At 42.9% G+C, this 17,802-nt stretch overlaps 1 protein-coding gene across 8 annotated transcripts in view; it reads left to right on the top strand.

The window, feature by feature from the left end:
- The first annotated feature begins 1,158 nt into the window (after positions 1-1,158).
- Positions 1,159-17,802, top strand: part of LOC146204252 (uncharacterized) — a 67,397-nt gene continuing 50,753 nt past the window's right edge. For 7 of the 8 annotated variants that reach the window (XM_084589197.1, XM_084589195.1, XM_084589196.1 and 4 more), the window contains exons 1-6: positions 1,559-1,685; positions 5,211-5,446; positions 5,535-5,640; positions 10,489-10,621; positions 15,632-15,756; positions 15,912-15,988. In XM_084589197.1, the coding sequence (XP_084445323.1) occupies positions 1,617-1,685; positions 5,211-5,446; positions 5,535-5,640; positions 10,489-10,621; positions 15,632-15,756; positions 15,912-15,988 (746 nt within the window). In that variant the 5' untranslated portion in view covers positions 1,559-1,616. Of the gene's footprint in view, positions 1,256-1,558; positions 1,686-5,210; positions 5,447-5,534; positions 5,641-10,488; positions 10,622-15,631; positions 15,757-15,911; positions 15,989-17,802 lie in introns of those variants that run through there. The other variant, XM_084589200.1, reaches the window with a different exon arrangement.

The following is a 17,802-nucleotide window of genomic DNA, read 5'->3' on the forward strand; positions in this document are numbered from 1 at the left end:
GGACAGGAGAGAAGATAGGACAGAAGCACGCTCACAAATTTCTGCCATACATGGCAGAATTTGCAGAGTGTTGAAATACATATTGAACATGAGCGTGAACAAATTGTTATATGTAGGCTCACCACCTTTTAAATAAAGGTGAGGGAAGCTTCATAACGTAGTAATAATAGTAATAAACTATTTTGTAATTATATTAACTTGCATGAATAATTTTTTGAAAATGAATTATATTCCGTGAAAAAAAAAAAGCATAGCATCTGATAACTTGTCTTAACACTTGCATAACAAAGGTTAGAGCTGGTTTCGTGCATTTTATGAAATGGTAGATGTTCGTTTTGTACTGAAGTGTCAATGTCTGGTTTGGTTTGAGGGGTTTAACGTCCCAAAGCGACTCGGGCTATGAAAGACACCGTAGTGGAGGTTATTTAACGTGCACTGACATCGTGCAGCACACGGGCACCTTGCTTTTGGCCTCCATCGAAAAGCGGCCGCCGAGGCCGGTATTCGATCCCGCGTCCTTGGGCACAGTAGTTGAGCGCCGTAACCACTGCACCATCACGGCGGAGCTGTCAATATCTAATTTTTGTAATTTTAACCTACCCTGTTCTTTCTTCCTGTCACCTCCGATTTCCTCTACCGCTAATTATCATCCCTGTATTTTCACCGCCCCTGTGCAGGTGATCTTTTCCTTCCCGTTAATTTTTTTATTTCTATTAACCACTTACTACTATTACTGTTCGTTGTTAGTTTGATGATGGAGTGAAGTTAGATGGGCGCGGAGGACTCGAGACAAGCGCGGAAAACGGACGAACAGCTTCAGCTAGAGCGCGCACGGAACGAAATCAGCCCCCTTACGGCGCTGGGGGGGCGAAGTCGCGAAGCATTGACTGTGGCTGTGGAGCACTGTGGTATGTAGTGTTACCAGTGTTACCCCAAACCAAAACACGCTGTTCTCGATATCCCCGATTTAGCCCGCGCATCATCCAGGTCGAAGGACAATATGGAGAACGCTTCCGCGTTCAAACCTTTCTGCCGCGTTATTGCGACGGGAATTGAAATTTTGCTTTCTTTATGTGCCCGGGCAGAAGTAAATAGGTAAATATTTACTGCATATGCATGCCACATCTGTTTTTGGAAAAGCATCGGAAAGTTTTGACCGCCGAATGGTTCATATAAGCGGCCGTGACGTATGTGTCCGAACGAAATCAAAATGATCAAACATCCCAACTAGTCCCAACTACAATCAATGGGAAAGGTAAACGTCTTTTGTTGCTGCTGTTGTATCCTTTGTACACTGGTAGCCGCCCTACTTTTAGTACTCTAGACCTTTCGGGAACATGAGAGGGGATGCAAACCGAAAGTGAAAAACCGCGCGAGTCAAGTTTCGAGTGTCGTGTCTCATCCGTTTCTTCGCTGCCTCGTAGAAACTTATCGCGAATTTGTAAAAAACAAAACAAAAACAAAAATAGAGTAATGAATATTTTAAATTTGAGTAAGAAAATTTCTGATCTTGGCTGCTGAAGACGACCACGTTTGTATTTTTTCATCTAAACTTCATTTCTTATTTTCGTCGTCATGGTAACACTTCCGAGGTGGTGGTGTGATGGATTTGTGTGATGGAGGAGGGAGCTGTTTATTGCACACCAACGCTGACATCAAAAAAGAAAAGGCGCGCACAAGAAAAGGTACGAAGAACCTTTCCGTTGCTTGAAACTTGTGGAAGTACGCTGGGATGCAAGAACGGTGATGAACCCGCATTCAGCTTCTGTTTCCGCGGCATATCTCTTTGACAGTAATGTGGAAGTGCAGTTTCGATCGATGGACTTTCGCTGCCAATTGCTGCTCCAAGCTATCTCTTCTGTTGGGAAAAAGGGTGGATCTTAGGCGATTAATAACTGTTCTTTGATTGTTGGTCCGCATCAGGTTGCGGTCACCAACATCCGGCAGCGTGTCGTGCCTCTCCTGCTTTCACGCCACTGCGCTATGCGGATGGCCGCTCCGTCAGAAAAATGAATGGTATCGATCCTGTTTTGCCGCAGGCGATCTGCGTTTACATTGCGCTTCTGTGCTAGTATTAGCCGAAAAATAAACAGTGCTTTTGTCTTCCACTTGTTGCGATAAGTGCCGCGACTGATCAAGGTAACCATTTAAAGGCCATGTTCTGTTTTCTTGTTGCCTATGCGCGAGCAATCATGCAGGGCTCAATATGCTCAAAAGTTCGGTTCTAAATGCGCACCAGCTTCCGAGTGAGTAGATATGCAATAGAAACGTGTGCCGGATGCGGTGAAATAAAAATATGCCAGTGTATGATTGATGTAGGCTGAAATATCGGAATTCGCATATTGAACAAGTTCGTTTAAAGTTGTAGCATGTGGGCTGAAAAGTAAAAATTATACTTATTTGTAGAATTGGGTGCAAGGTTTTTATAGTTATATATAATGCAACTGTACAGTCTGCGAAATCGCAAATAGTACGAAATGAGGCTTGCTTCCATCGTGACTTAGGAGAGTATAGATATGTAGGCAGACACTAGTACAGCGGGACTGCCCTGTGTCGTCGCCTCCCGTTGCCCTGTGTCTGCTGCGGTTTTTAATTTTTCAAACCCTTGTGAAGCTGGTCCTAACTGGTTCATGGAAGAGTTCCCAGTTGCCTCTAACTGGAACCAGTTGACTGACCCAACTGGTTTATGGAACAGTTTCTTTGGGCCACTTGGTGGTTTGCACTGATTGCAAGATAAGCACAAGAGTACCCTAAAGGAATGGCTATTATGAGCAGACCAGACACAAAGAATGCAAGCATTTTAAAGTGATTCTGTATCACAGAAAAAAAAAAAAAAAAAAAAGAAGCTGCGGTTTTGTGGTTAAACCTGGAGTTACGTGAGAGCATATGCATGGCTACGCTTAGGTTCGGCTTGGAAGTCATGACTTTTGCACATGATAGTTTACTCCATGGTTTCAGCTTTATTTCTGCCATAGGGGAATCACTTCACGTATGGGTACCCCTTGCCTCTCGTCGTTAACCATTCTCATTCGGGTGCAAAAGACTTCTAGTGGTATGATGTCTCTACGTCGAACTCTGGGGCATACCGCCACCACAGCGTTCAAAAGAACCTTCTGTCCTATCAACTCGCTCTAGTCGTTCGCCTCTACCAACTACCGAGTTGTTGTTCTCCTCTAATTTGATGGCGCATACCCACACAGGATATCGGCCAAGAATTGGGGTGCAGAGATATTAGATTTTGAGATGTATAATTACATTGCAAAAAAAAAGAAAAAAAGAAATGATTGCTAGGGAATAGAGAAAGAAAGTAAAATATGAAAAATCAAAATAAAAAGGGTAATTATTAATGCACGCAGTAGGAGAATACTGAGATTTGTATTTACAGATTAAAAAATTCAAAGCATATTAGCAAGGAAGACATTTTGATTCTATTAAAAAGTTTTGAATGGCGTTAAAAACAGACCTGTTTGTGGCTGTACCCAAGCATGGTGGCACTGAACGATAATAAAATCTGGCTGCTCAAATTAAGACCCAGCTGTTGCAGCAGCTTCTCCAAATACCGTTTTCTCATCATGGTAAAACGGTAGCAAAATAGCAAGAAATGATCTATTGTTTTCAGTTCTCCGCAGAATGCGCAGACGAGAGTAAGCGCCAAACCAGACCTGTGCATGTAGAAATTTAGTGGCGGAATACGACAGCGCAACCTGGTTAGAGAGATTTCAGTCTGCCTTGATTGACATGATTTCATACTCCAGGAATACTTGAGATGCAGGTAGTCGTCCGATGATAAAATAGATCCAGATTGCATTCTTAATAGGAGCGCCTATGAAATTGTGCTGCTGTTATGTACGCTGTTGCCGGGAGGATAGGCAACTCGGGGCCATTGAGAGACTCTTTAGCTAGTCTATCAGCAACCTCATTTGGTAGTTCTCTGTATTTTTTTCTTTTTTTACTGAGAGCTACATTGGCCAGAGTCTCGCCATTTCAGCCATTTCACCGTGTCTGTACAAAAAGTGAAGAAGAAAATGAAGAAAGAAAAGAAGAAATCTCTCTTCTTCATCTTTTTCTTTATTTTATTTTTCTTCTTTCTTTGCTCTTCGTACAGGCACGGTGAAATGGCGAGACTGTGGCCCAATGTAGCTCACTAATTTTCCTCATGCAGTTATTGCTCCAGTTGGTAGAGAAGTTGAAATAAGCATTGTTTAATGTGCCAAGAGCTGATGCATTGCTATCAGCAAAATTTGTGCGTGAATGGGTACATGTAATGAAGTGAGCCACCATTTGGTTAGTATAACTATTTAGAGTCTGCTCATGTAGTACGCATTCTTAGTACACAAAATGTGCTCTATTAATTGCTACAACCTTACCCATTACATTTAAGATAAGTTAGTCTTGAGGAAGATTTTTTTGTAGCAAGAGCTACATTGGCCACAGTCTCGCCATTTCGCCATGCCTGGCCTTGCCTGTCCGAAGAAAGAAGAAGAGAAAATAGAAGAAGACAGATAACTCAGTAGTTGGTAGAGGCGAACGACAAGAACGAGTTGCTAGGACAGAAGGTTCATTCGAATGTTGTGACGGCGATGTGCCCCGGAGTTCGACCATACCACTAGAAGTCTTCTACACCCGAATGAGAATGGTCAGCTATGAGAGGCAAGGGGTGCTCATACATGAAGGGATTTCCCTATGGCATAAATAAAGCTGAAACAATAGAGTAAACTAAAATGTGCAAAAGCCATTTTTTTACTTTCAAGCCGAATCTAAGAGTAGCCATGCAGATTTCTCTCGTGTAACTCCAGGTTTAACCACGAGCTAAACTACAGCTAGTTTTGTTAGTTAGCACTTCTCAATCTGTTTGCTTGTGTCTCTTCTGTACGATGTGAAAAACAATTTATGTATAGTACAAAATGCTTAAATGCGAACTTTTGTTGATTCATTTGATGTAGCTGTTTTGAACTATGTGCATCAGAAGCACTTGCCCTCACATGTGTTTGACTGCCTCGCTGATTGAAATTAATCTGGATCTTCCACTTAGAGCAAGCTAAGCATCCTGGAGTGCCTGTACTGAGATGGTGCACTGGTATTCTTGAATCATTTCTTGATTGAACTGCAGAAGCTGCCAATGATATAAATGACTCCAAAAGACTGAAGGGAGTGTATTGAAGGTATGCAGCCATTTCCCTGTTGTCTACGGAGGCCTGCTTTCTGTGCAGCTGCTGCGCTCACCTGTGGCGTGTGCCCTGCTGCCAGCCATCAGCTTGCTGGCAGTGCCAGGAGCCAGCCTGGAGCCAGCTCGTCCAGCCATGTCAGGGCCCTCACCGGGCAAGAGTCCTCGGTTTCCCATTGCCGTTGACATTCCAATTCCGCCGGAGCGGCGGACTTCAGCCATAAACATTGTCACTAATCCCAGCTTTGATGGTGGCTTGGAGCAGGCTCCTGAAGAAGCTCTGTAAGTGTCCCTTTTTATGATTTTTCATCTTAAGTGCTGGATTGCATGTGGGGCCAAGGAATTTTATAATAATCTTGTACAAATGCAGCTACTCTACAATTCAGCCAAAGAACGAGTGTGGATCTAGTCCTGGAACGCCACCTCCTCCTCTGCCTCCCAAGCAGCTTGAAGTCCTTTACACCAAGCCAATGAAGGTACGAAGCACCACTTATAAAGGTCACAGTGCTTGTGCATCACAATGCTGTATAAAAAAATTTTACCCAGAATTCTAGCTATCTAATAGACTTAATTACATTTCTTGCTTTCAAATTATTGGCAATTAGAATGTGTTGTCATAAGAAAGGCCCTGTTTACCTCGTGGCAGTACAGGCTTTCACCAGATTGATTACTGCATTTACAGTACTTAGCATAAGTTTTTAGCAAGTTTGAGAGACCTCAATCATTTTAGTTCAGGTGCGCAGTGCTATATCTATTTTTTTTTTTTTTTCTGTCCAAAGTTTATTCTTGCCTTTTCCAGATGGCTGGTAAATCACATTTAAAAGCAATTGAATCACACTTTATCTACTAATTTATGAAATGTTGTAATCTTCTGCGTTACATCCGTTTGGAAGAGAACTTTAATTTAGTGCTAAAGCAAATTAAACTGATCTGAGAGCACTGTGTTAACCAAAGTGATTTACTATGTATTATTTGTTTGCTGTCACGAATTAGCAGTTTTTCACTGCTCTAGATATGACATTGCTGCTTCTCAGCATTGCTTATAGTGAATGTCCACTTTCTAGTTGATATATATATGTACAGTACATGCATGCACAGTGTGTTCCAGCTAAAATTGATAAAGGTTAAAAAGAAAGCATTATTCCAAATTGAAATCAAGCAAATGTTGTTATGGGTTATGTAAAATTCTGGCTAGTATCTTTATCATTCTGCCTACTTTAATAATTGATCGTCATCATCAGCTCTTACACTAGCAGCCTGACTACACCCACTGCAGGAGAAACGCCTCTCCTACATTCCTTCAATTAAGGGGAGATGCTACTCGAAGACACTTTTTCTTTAATATTTGACTTAGAGCTATAAAACTCTGGTTAATAATTCAGTTTTTTATGCTGATTTCAAATCTGCAATTAGGTTTATTGTAAGTTGCATAGTTTTTGTTCTGTTCAGTGACAGTGTGTAAAATATACACTCTTTTGCCCCCCTTCTTTGTCATACTAAACTTCTATAAACACACATCGTTGATGGCTCATTTTGATCCATATAAACTGTAGAGTGCCAAAAACTAATAATAAAGTACATATTAAGTATGCTAATGACGTGAAAAATTTGAACCTGGAAAGTCTACATGGTCAAGACACCACCATGTGGTAATTTTTTTTTTTTTGTAAATATTTGATCAGTATTTATTCTTGGAAGAGATAATGGCACTCCTCATACCTCAGAGAAAATGTGGGCAAAATTTCATTCAGATATGAGCATCAGAAGTACCAAAAACATGAAGGGCAAACGCTGAAAATTGCCCAAAATTGCATTTCGAGAAAAATGCATTTGAAGTTAAAATTGCATGTTTATTTTAAAAAGAGAGCTTCAATTCCGATCAAACTTTGGTTCAAAAGAAGAAAATTGTCCATAAAGCAGCCACTGGCACTAGAAACTTCCTGCAGCATATGTTGCTCCCTCATGACCCTTGCGAGTGGACTCCGACATGCGCTTTTTTTCTTCAGTGTGCGGCGATTTGCGTTCGCTTCCGCAGTCAGCTTCAAGGACATTTGTTTCTGCATTGTTATTTCTCTGGATGCGCCAAGCTATGATGCATTGGCTTGTGGAGTCCAATAATTGAGGAAAATCGCACTAGCTGCTCATATCCAATTCCTATAAAACAGGCCGCCACAGCAGCTTTGACGTTGACGACGAAGCTTTCATCCGAGCTCCCGCTGTCAATCTCTGCTCGCATCCCTGCACACCATAACTCGCCGCAATCAGTATGTTGTGGAAAGCACACATTGCGGGCAGGCAGAGTTCTCACAGAGTAGTTCAAGAAACGAAGCGAGTCTGCGCTTTGCGGCCGGTTCCCGAATACTGGAAGTCCTGAACGCTGGCTTGGGCAAATCGCGCCGCGCACAAGAACGTTCACCGCTGCCAAGTCAGTAACTACAGATGACACCTCATCGCAGGCTATTTCCTCACCTTAGAAATGCCCAATCTTTTTTTCCGAGGCACTCGGACAATCTAACGCCGCTTCAAATTCCTCGGAGGCATCTGAAACGCTGGAGGGATCGGCGTCGGTTCCACTAGGCCTAACTGCCACAGGTCGAGTTGTCACTGGACGAGTCTTCTCTTTCGATTTTCGCCAACGTCCTCTATATTTGTGAACAGAACGGTATTTCACTCCTCGGTGACTGCGCCAGTTCAATTGTGCTTCATCCGTGACGAAGATAAAGTTGCCGAACGATCGTCACTCAGAAATGCACCTCGACATAGCATGGAGCCAGCAAGTGGGCTTCGCCACATGCGCGCGCGCGGCGGCCAATGGCGAGGCTTGATTCGTACCACGTGATTTGAAAACCAGTCGCAGCGCTCGAAAAACGCGACGTGGGCATGCTTTTTTTTATTATTGCTTGCGTTTTAGTCGCCGGGCAACTGTGGTGATTGGGAGAATGCGGCTTGGCTGATCTCCTCACGTGATCCGCAACGGCGATGAACTGCGCTATGCCGACCGCGGGACGCTCGAAGATAGCATACTTTCGGTCATTTAACCGCCACCGTGCGCTCTTTAAACGTAATTTCAGCCTATTTCCTGTTTAAACTCAGCTTTGATTTTTATTTTCATGAAAGTAGAGATACTAAACTTGACAAAACAAGTAAAAACAAAAAATCCGTCATTTTCGAAAAAACCCGCGTTTTTCGACCCGCATCTCCCCTTAACCTGCTCCTGTGCCAGCTGCAGCCAGCTGCTATTTTCCTAATCTCACCTAGCTGCCTAATTTTCTAAATAATGAATGGATGAACATTTTAAATATGGTTTTAAATGCTCAGGTGTGAATAAGAAAGTTGTCGAGCACCTTGAAAATTGGTCCGAGAGAATGTTTTGAAATTACTGGCTGATAAAAAAGCTATTTGCTTTGGTTGCCATTGTTGTGTTCCAAGGACTTTTGTCCCTGATAGTAGAGCAACCCTCACACTAAGGAAATGCAATTGCCTCAACTGAATATATAAAAACTACACTTTGGGAGACATCAGAGACTTAGAAAAGAAAGGGTGGAGGGAGTGAGTGAGCACATGTTTTTGGCTTAGGTTTCTGCTTCAGAGGCAGTTACGTTAACTGAGAGAACATATTAGTAATATCATCCATATGTCGTAACTTGACAAGCAGCAGAAACTGTGCCAAAGAAATGTGGCATTCAGCAAACAGCCTGAGGTCTCATTCCACGAAATTTTGAGGCAAACTATTACGGTCGGTTATCCAGACCAGATGATGTGCGTTGGTTGGGCGTCTGAGTGTTCGTTTCAGTAAGTGGATGGATACACCAGAGGGAAGCTCTCAGGTTTGATACCTGCATTATACAGAACTATGTGATGAATGCTAATTACTGCAGCTAGCAGTGTTTCTTTATATAGGTGCTTAACTACTATGTGAAAGTCTCTGAATAGTGCTACCTTTTTCTGTTATTTATGTTGTAGGGCAAATTTTCATAGTGACAGTATAATGAGGCGTTGCCGAAAGTTAATTTCAAGGCTACTTCTGCTAGTAGTCAGGAGCAACCTCAACACCATTGGGTGGTGATGTGATGCGAGGCACTGCAAAAGTTGTGTCCACTTATATGTCGGAGAGCATGATGACTATAGTGTGGACACATGCTTGCTCGGCACTAAAGATTGCCTGTCAGAGCTGGATTATGTTGAGATGCAAGAACGACAAGTGCATGATCAATTGTGATGGCCACTCAACCTTGCCAGTCCATGAAGATGTGTCTGTACATAGCTTCCGAAGCAGTGAAATGCTTGATGGAGCATTTTGACACATGACGGTCCCAGCATGCAGCATATTGTCTCGCTTTAAGTGCGTAGTTAAGATACCATTTATTATTATGAATGGTGTCATAATGAAAGTCTTAATGCTACTTTAATTGGTGCGATCCCTGGCATATAAAACTTCATCCCGGTTGTTTTTATGCACATTACAAACAACAAGTCTCCTTTTGCGTACCAGTTCCCTATCAAGCAGATGCTGATATCTCAGACTGACTTGTTTCAAGCTGTTTTGTGCAGCACTTGCAAACCACTTGAGATGGTCTACCCATATTGGCAGTATTTGTGCATCTGCCTGCTTCAGACTCGGTCAAGTCAGACACAAGCTCTGGCCTATAACTTGCTAACTTTGTCTCATTTGCAGTATGCCTGTGATGTTTGGGACCCTTTCTCTGAATAAGACATTAACAAGCTTGAGCAGATACAATAATGAGGAGCTCATTTCTTATATCAGGTGTCTTTGGGAAGCCTGCCACTAATGTTTAAAAACTGAGTTTCTGAGTTAAAGAAGTGGCTTTTTCGCCTAAGGAACACCAGTGTTAGATACCAGGAGATACCAAGCTTCATTCGTTTTCCATGGAATGCTTCATGTGGTCATTGTGACCAGTCACTTTTGATTGCATTGTGTAGCAAAGGTGGTTATTTTAACGTGATATCGTTAAAGGCCCCGTTCCCCAGAAAATCCAGAATCGGCATTCTGAGGAAAAAGTCAGAGCATGGCCCTGGCAGGCAGTAGCTGGCAGCTGACATGGGCGTGCATGATGATGCGCACTGACTGGCCGTAGGGCTGCCTGGTGCTGCCAACTCGGGCCTCTCTTTTCATATGGAAGGGCGATATCAGAACCAGCCTGCCAGGCCTCCTGCATTCATGTTACCCGTAGGCCACGCAGGCACGTTCATACGGCTTGGTTAAAGTAGGGCCTTATATGTGGGCTGGTAGCCTACGCTATCGCGTCATACCCTTAAAAGCGGAGCTTAAGTGTCCGCCATAATTTTCTTCTAATCTTTTTTAGCCCAAGAAGTCAAAATCGAGGGAGGGTTCCCGAGGCTCAAAAGATTTTGGAGATAGCAAAGGAGATGGGCTTCAGCTCTGGAAGCTGCATGTATCACAAGAGAGCCCTCCAAAACCTTCGCAGAGTTCTTCTGGTAAGTGCCTTAGTGTAAAATGGATGCATTTCATAGGTATATGTTGTGTAAAAAAAAAAAAAAAAGTTTTGGTTACTTCGTATTTATGTGCAAATGGTTTACTGTGCAGTTTCACACTTGCAGATTCAGTATGTATAGAAAGATGACTATTGTATTCCTCTTACACTTGTGTAAGAAGAGTACTATAGTCATTTTCTTTCTATGCACAGTCTTCACTGTGTGTGCCCTGCATTTTTCACTATATAGAGGTACAGTAAAAGCTCGTTAATTCAGACTTCTAGGGACCGTAAGATATGTCCGAATTAACCGAATGTCCGAATTATCGAGAGAACAAAAAAGAAAAAACATGCACGATTTTATCTCAACATACCTTTTTTACTTAAAGTTATCACGGATGCTTGTCTGCTTTCCTGCAGAAACCCGCGCGGATACTATTTTCCTCAGTTCTTCCAGGTGCTCAGCAGCGCGCATGCCATCTGCAGTGCCCCAACAAAATTCCTCTAACACAACGAGGGCCTCTGCTGCTTCCTTCACAGTGCGAGGGGGCCGAGGCTGCTCCTCTCATAGCCCCTCTTCCTCCTCCGAATTCGCCGTGCAGTACGTCCCGGACAATTTCTTCCTCAGTTAGAGAGCCGGCTGTAGCAACGCCGTCATCAATGCTGATGTAATCGGCGAGTGTCACCGCATCCGGGAGCACACCTCCGAAATCCGGGCAGTCATCTGCATTGTCGTCTGGCGACACTTCTGCCACTGTGTCATTGCAGGGCTCAGGCAAAACGAAGCCACTGCGTCGAAAACAGTTAGCGATGACGTGCGCAGGCGTGTTCTTCCAAACGTAGGCAAGAATGTTGACCGCGCTCAGAAGATCCACGTCGTACTGCTTACCGACTTCATTGCAGCGTAGCATGTGTTCCAGCACGCGCCTGCGGTATTTAGTCTTCACATACTGAATTATACCTTGGTCCATCGGTTGGAGGGCCGATGTAGTGTTGGGCGGCAAAAAAACAACTTCAATGTTGTTCAGTCCGGTGGCACTGTTATGTGCACTACAGTTTTCAAGGACAATTAACACCTTGCGGTTCTTCGCGGAAAACTGTCGGTCTAACTTTTGTATCCAGCTGCGAAAAATTTCCGATGTCATCCAGGCCTTTTTATTAGCCCGGTACTCCACTGGAAGAGCAGGCACATTCTTAGAGCACCGTGGCTTTTGTGCCTTTCCAATGACGACAAGCGGCAAGCGCTCTGTCCCTGTCATGTTTGCGACTAAAAGAACGGTGACTTGTTCTTTACTCCTTTTTCCTCCGGTGCAGGGATCTCCTTTCATTGTCACAGTCTTGTCAGGCAATGCCTTAAAGAAAAGTGCTGTTTCATCAGCATTAAAAATGTCATTTGGATCATATGCTGCGATATGTTCCAGCAGCTGAGCGTTCTTCCAGTTGTTGGCAACATCTTCGTTGACGGCACCTCTTTCGCCACACACAGTCTTGAAAACGAGACCATGTCTGTCTCTAAAGCACGCACACCACCCTTCTGACGCTTTGAATCCATCGATATGCATCATCAGTGCAAACCTCTTGGCCTGCGCCATGATGAGGGGTCCACTCAATGGGAGGTTGGCATCACGTGAGTTGACCACCCACCGAAGCAAGGCTTCTTCCAACTCCAGATGAGCTGCTGTTTGCAGACGCTTTCTTGACGCTTGGAACTTCTCGCTTTCGAACGCCTGAAGAATCTGTTCTTCATTTTTTACATATTTGCTTAAAGTACTCCTTTTAACGTCATATTTTTTCATTGCTTCTTGTCGAGAGAGCCTGTTCTTAAGGGCCCGCAAAATTTCCACTTTGGTAGCCAAGTCCTTGGCCTCGTTGCTCTTCGGCCATTTCGCCGGTGTTGCCATCGGGGGCGAGTGCGATGATACCAGCGCACAACAGAGAAGCAATGAGCTGCACTAAAGCGAGCAGTCTTCTATACAACAGCTTAGCGCACCAACAGCAGCAAAACGACAAAATGGCACCCCCAGTAATGTCAACTCGTGAAAAAACAAGAAAAAGCGTCCATCCAGCCACAAGTCAAGCCAAGTTGATTAATTGATGTTCATGGCGATGCTGTTTTTGGGTATTGCTATTGCGCCGCGTTCGTCTTATTTTCGTTTTCGAGCCTCGGTAGCTGCCCGAAGTTGTCCGAATTATTCGTTGTGCGGTCAAATCCATCCGAATTAACGAGAGTTTCGTCCCATAGACTCCTATACATAATTCTGGGGACCAGGCGCGAAGGTCGAATTATCCGATTTTCCAAATTAACGGGAGTCGAATTAACGAGCTTTTACTGTATAATATAGAAATGTGTTTGAGTGACTCTTTTTCTGTGTGAGAACACTGCAGGTATTTATGAAGTGTACTAGTTTGGTTTGGTTTATGGTGTTTAACATCCCAAAGTGACTCAGGCTATGAGAGACGCCGTGGTGGAGGGCTCCGGAAATTTCAGTCACCTGGGGGTGTGCACTGCCGTTGCATAGCACATGACGGCTTGCTTCCCGCCTCCATTAAAAAGTGGCCTCCGTGGCCGAGATTCGATCTTTCATCATTGAATGGCAGTCGAGTGCCCTAACTACTGTGCCACCACGGTGAGGAAAGTACTTTAGTGTTAAAATTGTGCATGGTGTGTTTATGTTATCCTGTGACTAATTTAATTGGAGAGGGTAGCCATTTCAGCTGGGTGTGTTATGAAAAGTACTTTGGAGGCTGAGTGCACCTTCATCGAGATTTGTACTAAAATTATGCCAAGCAGTGAATGTAAAAATGTGGCTTTTCTTTTCAAGAGAACACAGCATATTCATCTTTACTGCAGATGCTGCACTCTGATTTCATCACCAGTGTGTATATGTTAGGTGTGCCAAAAATGTGTGCAAGAAATTGTGCCTACTTCTAGTGAATTCTGTTCAGGGCTTTTGCAGCTTGTGTGATGCATCAGCAGCCAATGATAATGTGGATCTTCACCACATTTTTGCATGAAAACGAAGTAGTGGTGCAGTCACTAGTGTGATTGTTTGGTTTGATTTGGTTTATATGGCTCTACGTCCCCAAACGACTCAGGTTAAGAGGGACTGCTGGGATTGTGGTAGGCACAATAAGCATTAAGTCATGAAGTGGCATCGTATTAAGGAAGTAACGTTTTGCCTCAAAATGACTATATTCTCGTATCAAGTTTTGAGCTGAGATTGTGTAGTGTCAAGGTCAGCTTACTTGTGCATGTAAGCATAACTCGCACTATCAGCAAAGTTAGATGCCTAAGTTTGTACAATAATTAATTTATTAATAGGAGCCCTTTTGATGTGAAATCTTTTTTGTTCTGTGGTGCAGCCTAAATTGTGCATTTAATCCGTGCAGATTTTCACACGATATAGCTGCTACAAAACTGCAAAACTGCACAAAATGCAGTTTAAGAACCCCTGCCTCACAGAATAGCATACAAGAACTGCAAAGAACCCAGGGGTTCTGCAAGCCGCTTTTGTGGCTTCCGTAAGCTCTTGCCTGACTGTAGTGTGGCTGTGGATGTCTGTATCCTTGCCTTGGATTTAAAGGTCTGAGCATGACTTAGAGGTGGGCATTTAATAAGCAACTGATCAGGTTTGAGAACCCTTGCCTTACAGGATAGCATACAAGAACTGCAGAAAAGCCTGTTTGCAATTTCATAGAAGTTATGTCACTGTAAAAATTTGTACGCAAAATTAAACACATAATTTAGGCTGCACTACACTACTAGCACAGCACCGGGTAAATTGGAGGAATATGAAAGAGGCCTTTGCCCTGCAGTGGGTATAGGCAGGCTGATGCTGATGATGATGACACTACAGAAAAAGATGCTTACCAAAAGTGAGCTAACCGACAAAAAAAAAAAAAAAAAATCTAGGAAGGGTTCGTTCACAAGCACCACCTCCTTATTGTGACAGTAGCAGGGCTCTCTGGCACATATTAATGCTTTTGGGGCTCCTTGAGGCAAAAACATTTGAGAACCCCCGTTTAAGGTAATAATGTTCAACCTTGACAGAAACAAGCTCTGGCACTTGTGATTTAATGGCAGCTAAGTGAGACTAGCATGCATTTTCTTGTACCTGTATGAGTGCCACCTCTTCAACTGGGGCTACTTGCATAATTTTGTAAAGGTCTTCTGGCATATACTCTTACTGTTTTTAGAGTGCAGTTCTTTGGTGCCCGTTCCTGGGTTTCGCGTCGTCGGCCGCGTCGGCCTCATAACCAGCTCTGCCCCCATTTCATCCCCCCAGTTCGAGCCGGTGCTTCGGCTAGCGATTCAAAACAATGTGACTGCGTAGAACACCGTTGCCGCCATGCAGAAAGAGGAGGAGGGGGTCCCCCCCCCTCTTCCTGCGTGGCGGCGAGGGTGCTCTCCGGTTGCCGAAACGCCGGCACTCTATCAGCGGATCATGGTGCGTGCATCCCGTTCTCACTCGCTTCACTCGCTAGCGGTGTCAGCGGCACCAGTCAGTCATTGCTATCTGTTCGTTGCGCAACATTCCTATGGGCCCACGGGCTGCCTCCCGCAACCTCCGATAACTCAATTGCTCTCTTCATTTCTCCGACCACAAAGCTTCTTTCATGACAGCCAAGAACTGTTAGTGGAATGTTTCTTGATAAAATTTGTGTGAAAAATTAAAAAAAGTTGTCTGTAATGTACATAAGTGTCTTGCTTGAAAACTTTGCCTCAATCTATCGAAAAGGTGAAACAGCTGATGAGCTGCGCTCAAATTTCACATTAGGAAGTAACATAATTGTGGGCAATGTTTTTTTTTTTTTTTGGAAAAAAAAAGAAAAAAAAAAAGATAAGACTATAGCTAATGGCCAGCGTGTGAGGTGTATCTTTTATATGTTGTAGTGCCGTGCACAATGGATGGGAGCCTTAAGAAAAGCGTGAAGTAACCAGTGTATGACAAGGAGTAAGAAACTTCAAGTTCTGAAATATAACCAGTATAATTTTTATTTTTTTTTTACATAGGATGTAATTGTCAGCAACTTGCATCATTACTCCAAGACAACTATGCTATGAAACATGAACTCCTGACATATAAAGATCGGATAAAATCACTCACCACCAAACTGAAGCAGTTCGAAGGAATTTCAGTGAGTACATCTGTTCTGAATATAGTATTCGGGAAAAGGGAGCAGGGGTGGGGGTTCAGGTACATGGTGTGCATGTTTTAAACAGTGAGGTTTCTCTACACATATGGAAAGAACAAAAGGTTGAATGGCTTCAATAATGCGTTTGTATGTTGCAGGAAGTAATGAAAGAACTGCAGCTGAGTGTTGAGAGGGTGTCTGAAGAAAATACAAGGCTCAAGCAGTATGAAAAGTGGTAAGTTTATTGTGGAAATTATTCTTGGTTTATTTTAAAACCTGAATTTTCTTCTGACTCTTTTATTGATTGTTACTCGCTGGTAGTATATTGTACTAGTACTGTAGTGGGGTTCCATGCCGTAGTAAGGAATTTCGTACTTAGACCTGGAAGTTTTTTTTGGGGGGGCGGGGGGGGGGGGGGGGGTGACTTTTTTCGTGCGGCAGTTTGAAATTCCCTACAGTTTTATCAACATTAATTTATGCTATTTTTTCATTCATCCTTGCGGTTCGTCGGAATTAATAAAAACTTAAGTGCAGGAATTTGCCAAGTACTACTCGCTATACATGTTTGCGTTCTTTATTCTACCTGTGAGAAAAGTTGGTTGCCATCACTACATTGGGCTGCTAAGCTTGTAAAAATGTAAACGATTAAGAGAAATGTTTATCCTTTTCTGGACTTTCACAACTGAGGCTTGTTTTAGCTCAACATGATTATTACAATATTCATTTCTAAATTTATATACCTGCCATATAGTTTGACACTGAAACGTTGGGAATAGAAAAAATATAAATTTGAGGTTGGAATATTGTGCAGGCTGCCCAACAGCAGCTTGAGCCACCAGCATACGATTAAGGTGGCCTGAGCAGCATATTGCATATCGCTGATGCAGCTAAGCATTGAGAAACATGTCTTTGGAGACTGCACTGTATTTGCACCCTATGCAAAGATGGGTGTGAAGGCAGGTATATAGAAGAGCACGAGAGAAGACACGAGATGGAACCATCTTCTTCTCTGTCTGTTAATCTTCGACAGGGAGTCTAAATGTCTGTGGTGTCACATTAATAATTTATAGATTAGCAAGGCAAATTTCTCTCATTTTCTTGCTGACTGTTAAAATTTCCTGAAAGCTCCTGAAGATTTCTTTCTCTTTAGGCCAAAGTTTGGGCTGAAAATGGCTTGAAAAAGGCAAGGTTTCCCGAGTGGATTACTGTATTTAATATCAATGACTTATTACATTGTTAATCTCTCTAGGGCTGCTCTTGACCTCTTGTTTCTGGCATCCTACCCTGAAAGAAAAGAGCACTGGACACCACTAAACTTACAAATTCACAATATGATAATTTCGTATATGGCTTGGCATATAGGGTGATCTCCTTTTTTGCACGTGTGCAAAGTTGACGTTATATAATTTCATCATAACTGCAACAGCTCTATGAATTGTCCTGTAAATTATGTTATGCACTCAAGTGCTTTTTTACAGGCTCGTGTGCAAAGTTGACGTTATATAATTTCATCATAACTGCAACAGCTCTATGAATTGTCCTGTAAATTATGTTATGCACTCAAGTGCTTTTTTACAGGCTTTTTCGGGAATATTCAAACTTTAAAGTTAGCTTAAACCTTGAAGAAGAGTCCATTAATTCACTCCCTCGCTTGCTCGCTTCCTCACTTATCCGCTCATGCATCCACTCACCCACCCACCTGCCCATTTATTCACTGTCGAATCGGCTGAAAAGAGTGAGACAGTGACAAGGAAAGAACAGTTGGATGGCAATAATGCTTGACTGGCAACGGAAATTTTATTTTCTTTAAAAAATAGAAGTGTGGGTGTTTCATATGAAATTCGAACAGTGCATGGGAGGGATCGGTCATACACAGAAAATGTGCAATATATGAAATTAAAAAATAGAAACTAGGCTGCAGGAGTGGGACATTTTCAGTAAAAAAAAAAAATGCTGAACATTTTAATGTACATATTATACTGGGCCTGATAAGGATATGAAGTGATATGATACATAGGCATGAGAGAACACATACTGTATGTACCATTA

Source organism: Amblyomma maculatum, chromosome 1 (assembly GCF_055883805.1).
Source record: "Amblyomma maculatum isolate TAMU_Amacu chromosome 1, ASM5588380v1, whole genome shotgun sequence".
NCBI classification, from domain to species: Eukaryota; Metazoa; Arthropoda; class Arachnida; order Ixodida; family Ixodidae; genus Amblyomma; species Amblyomma maculatum.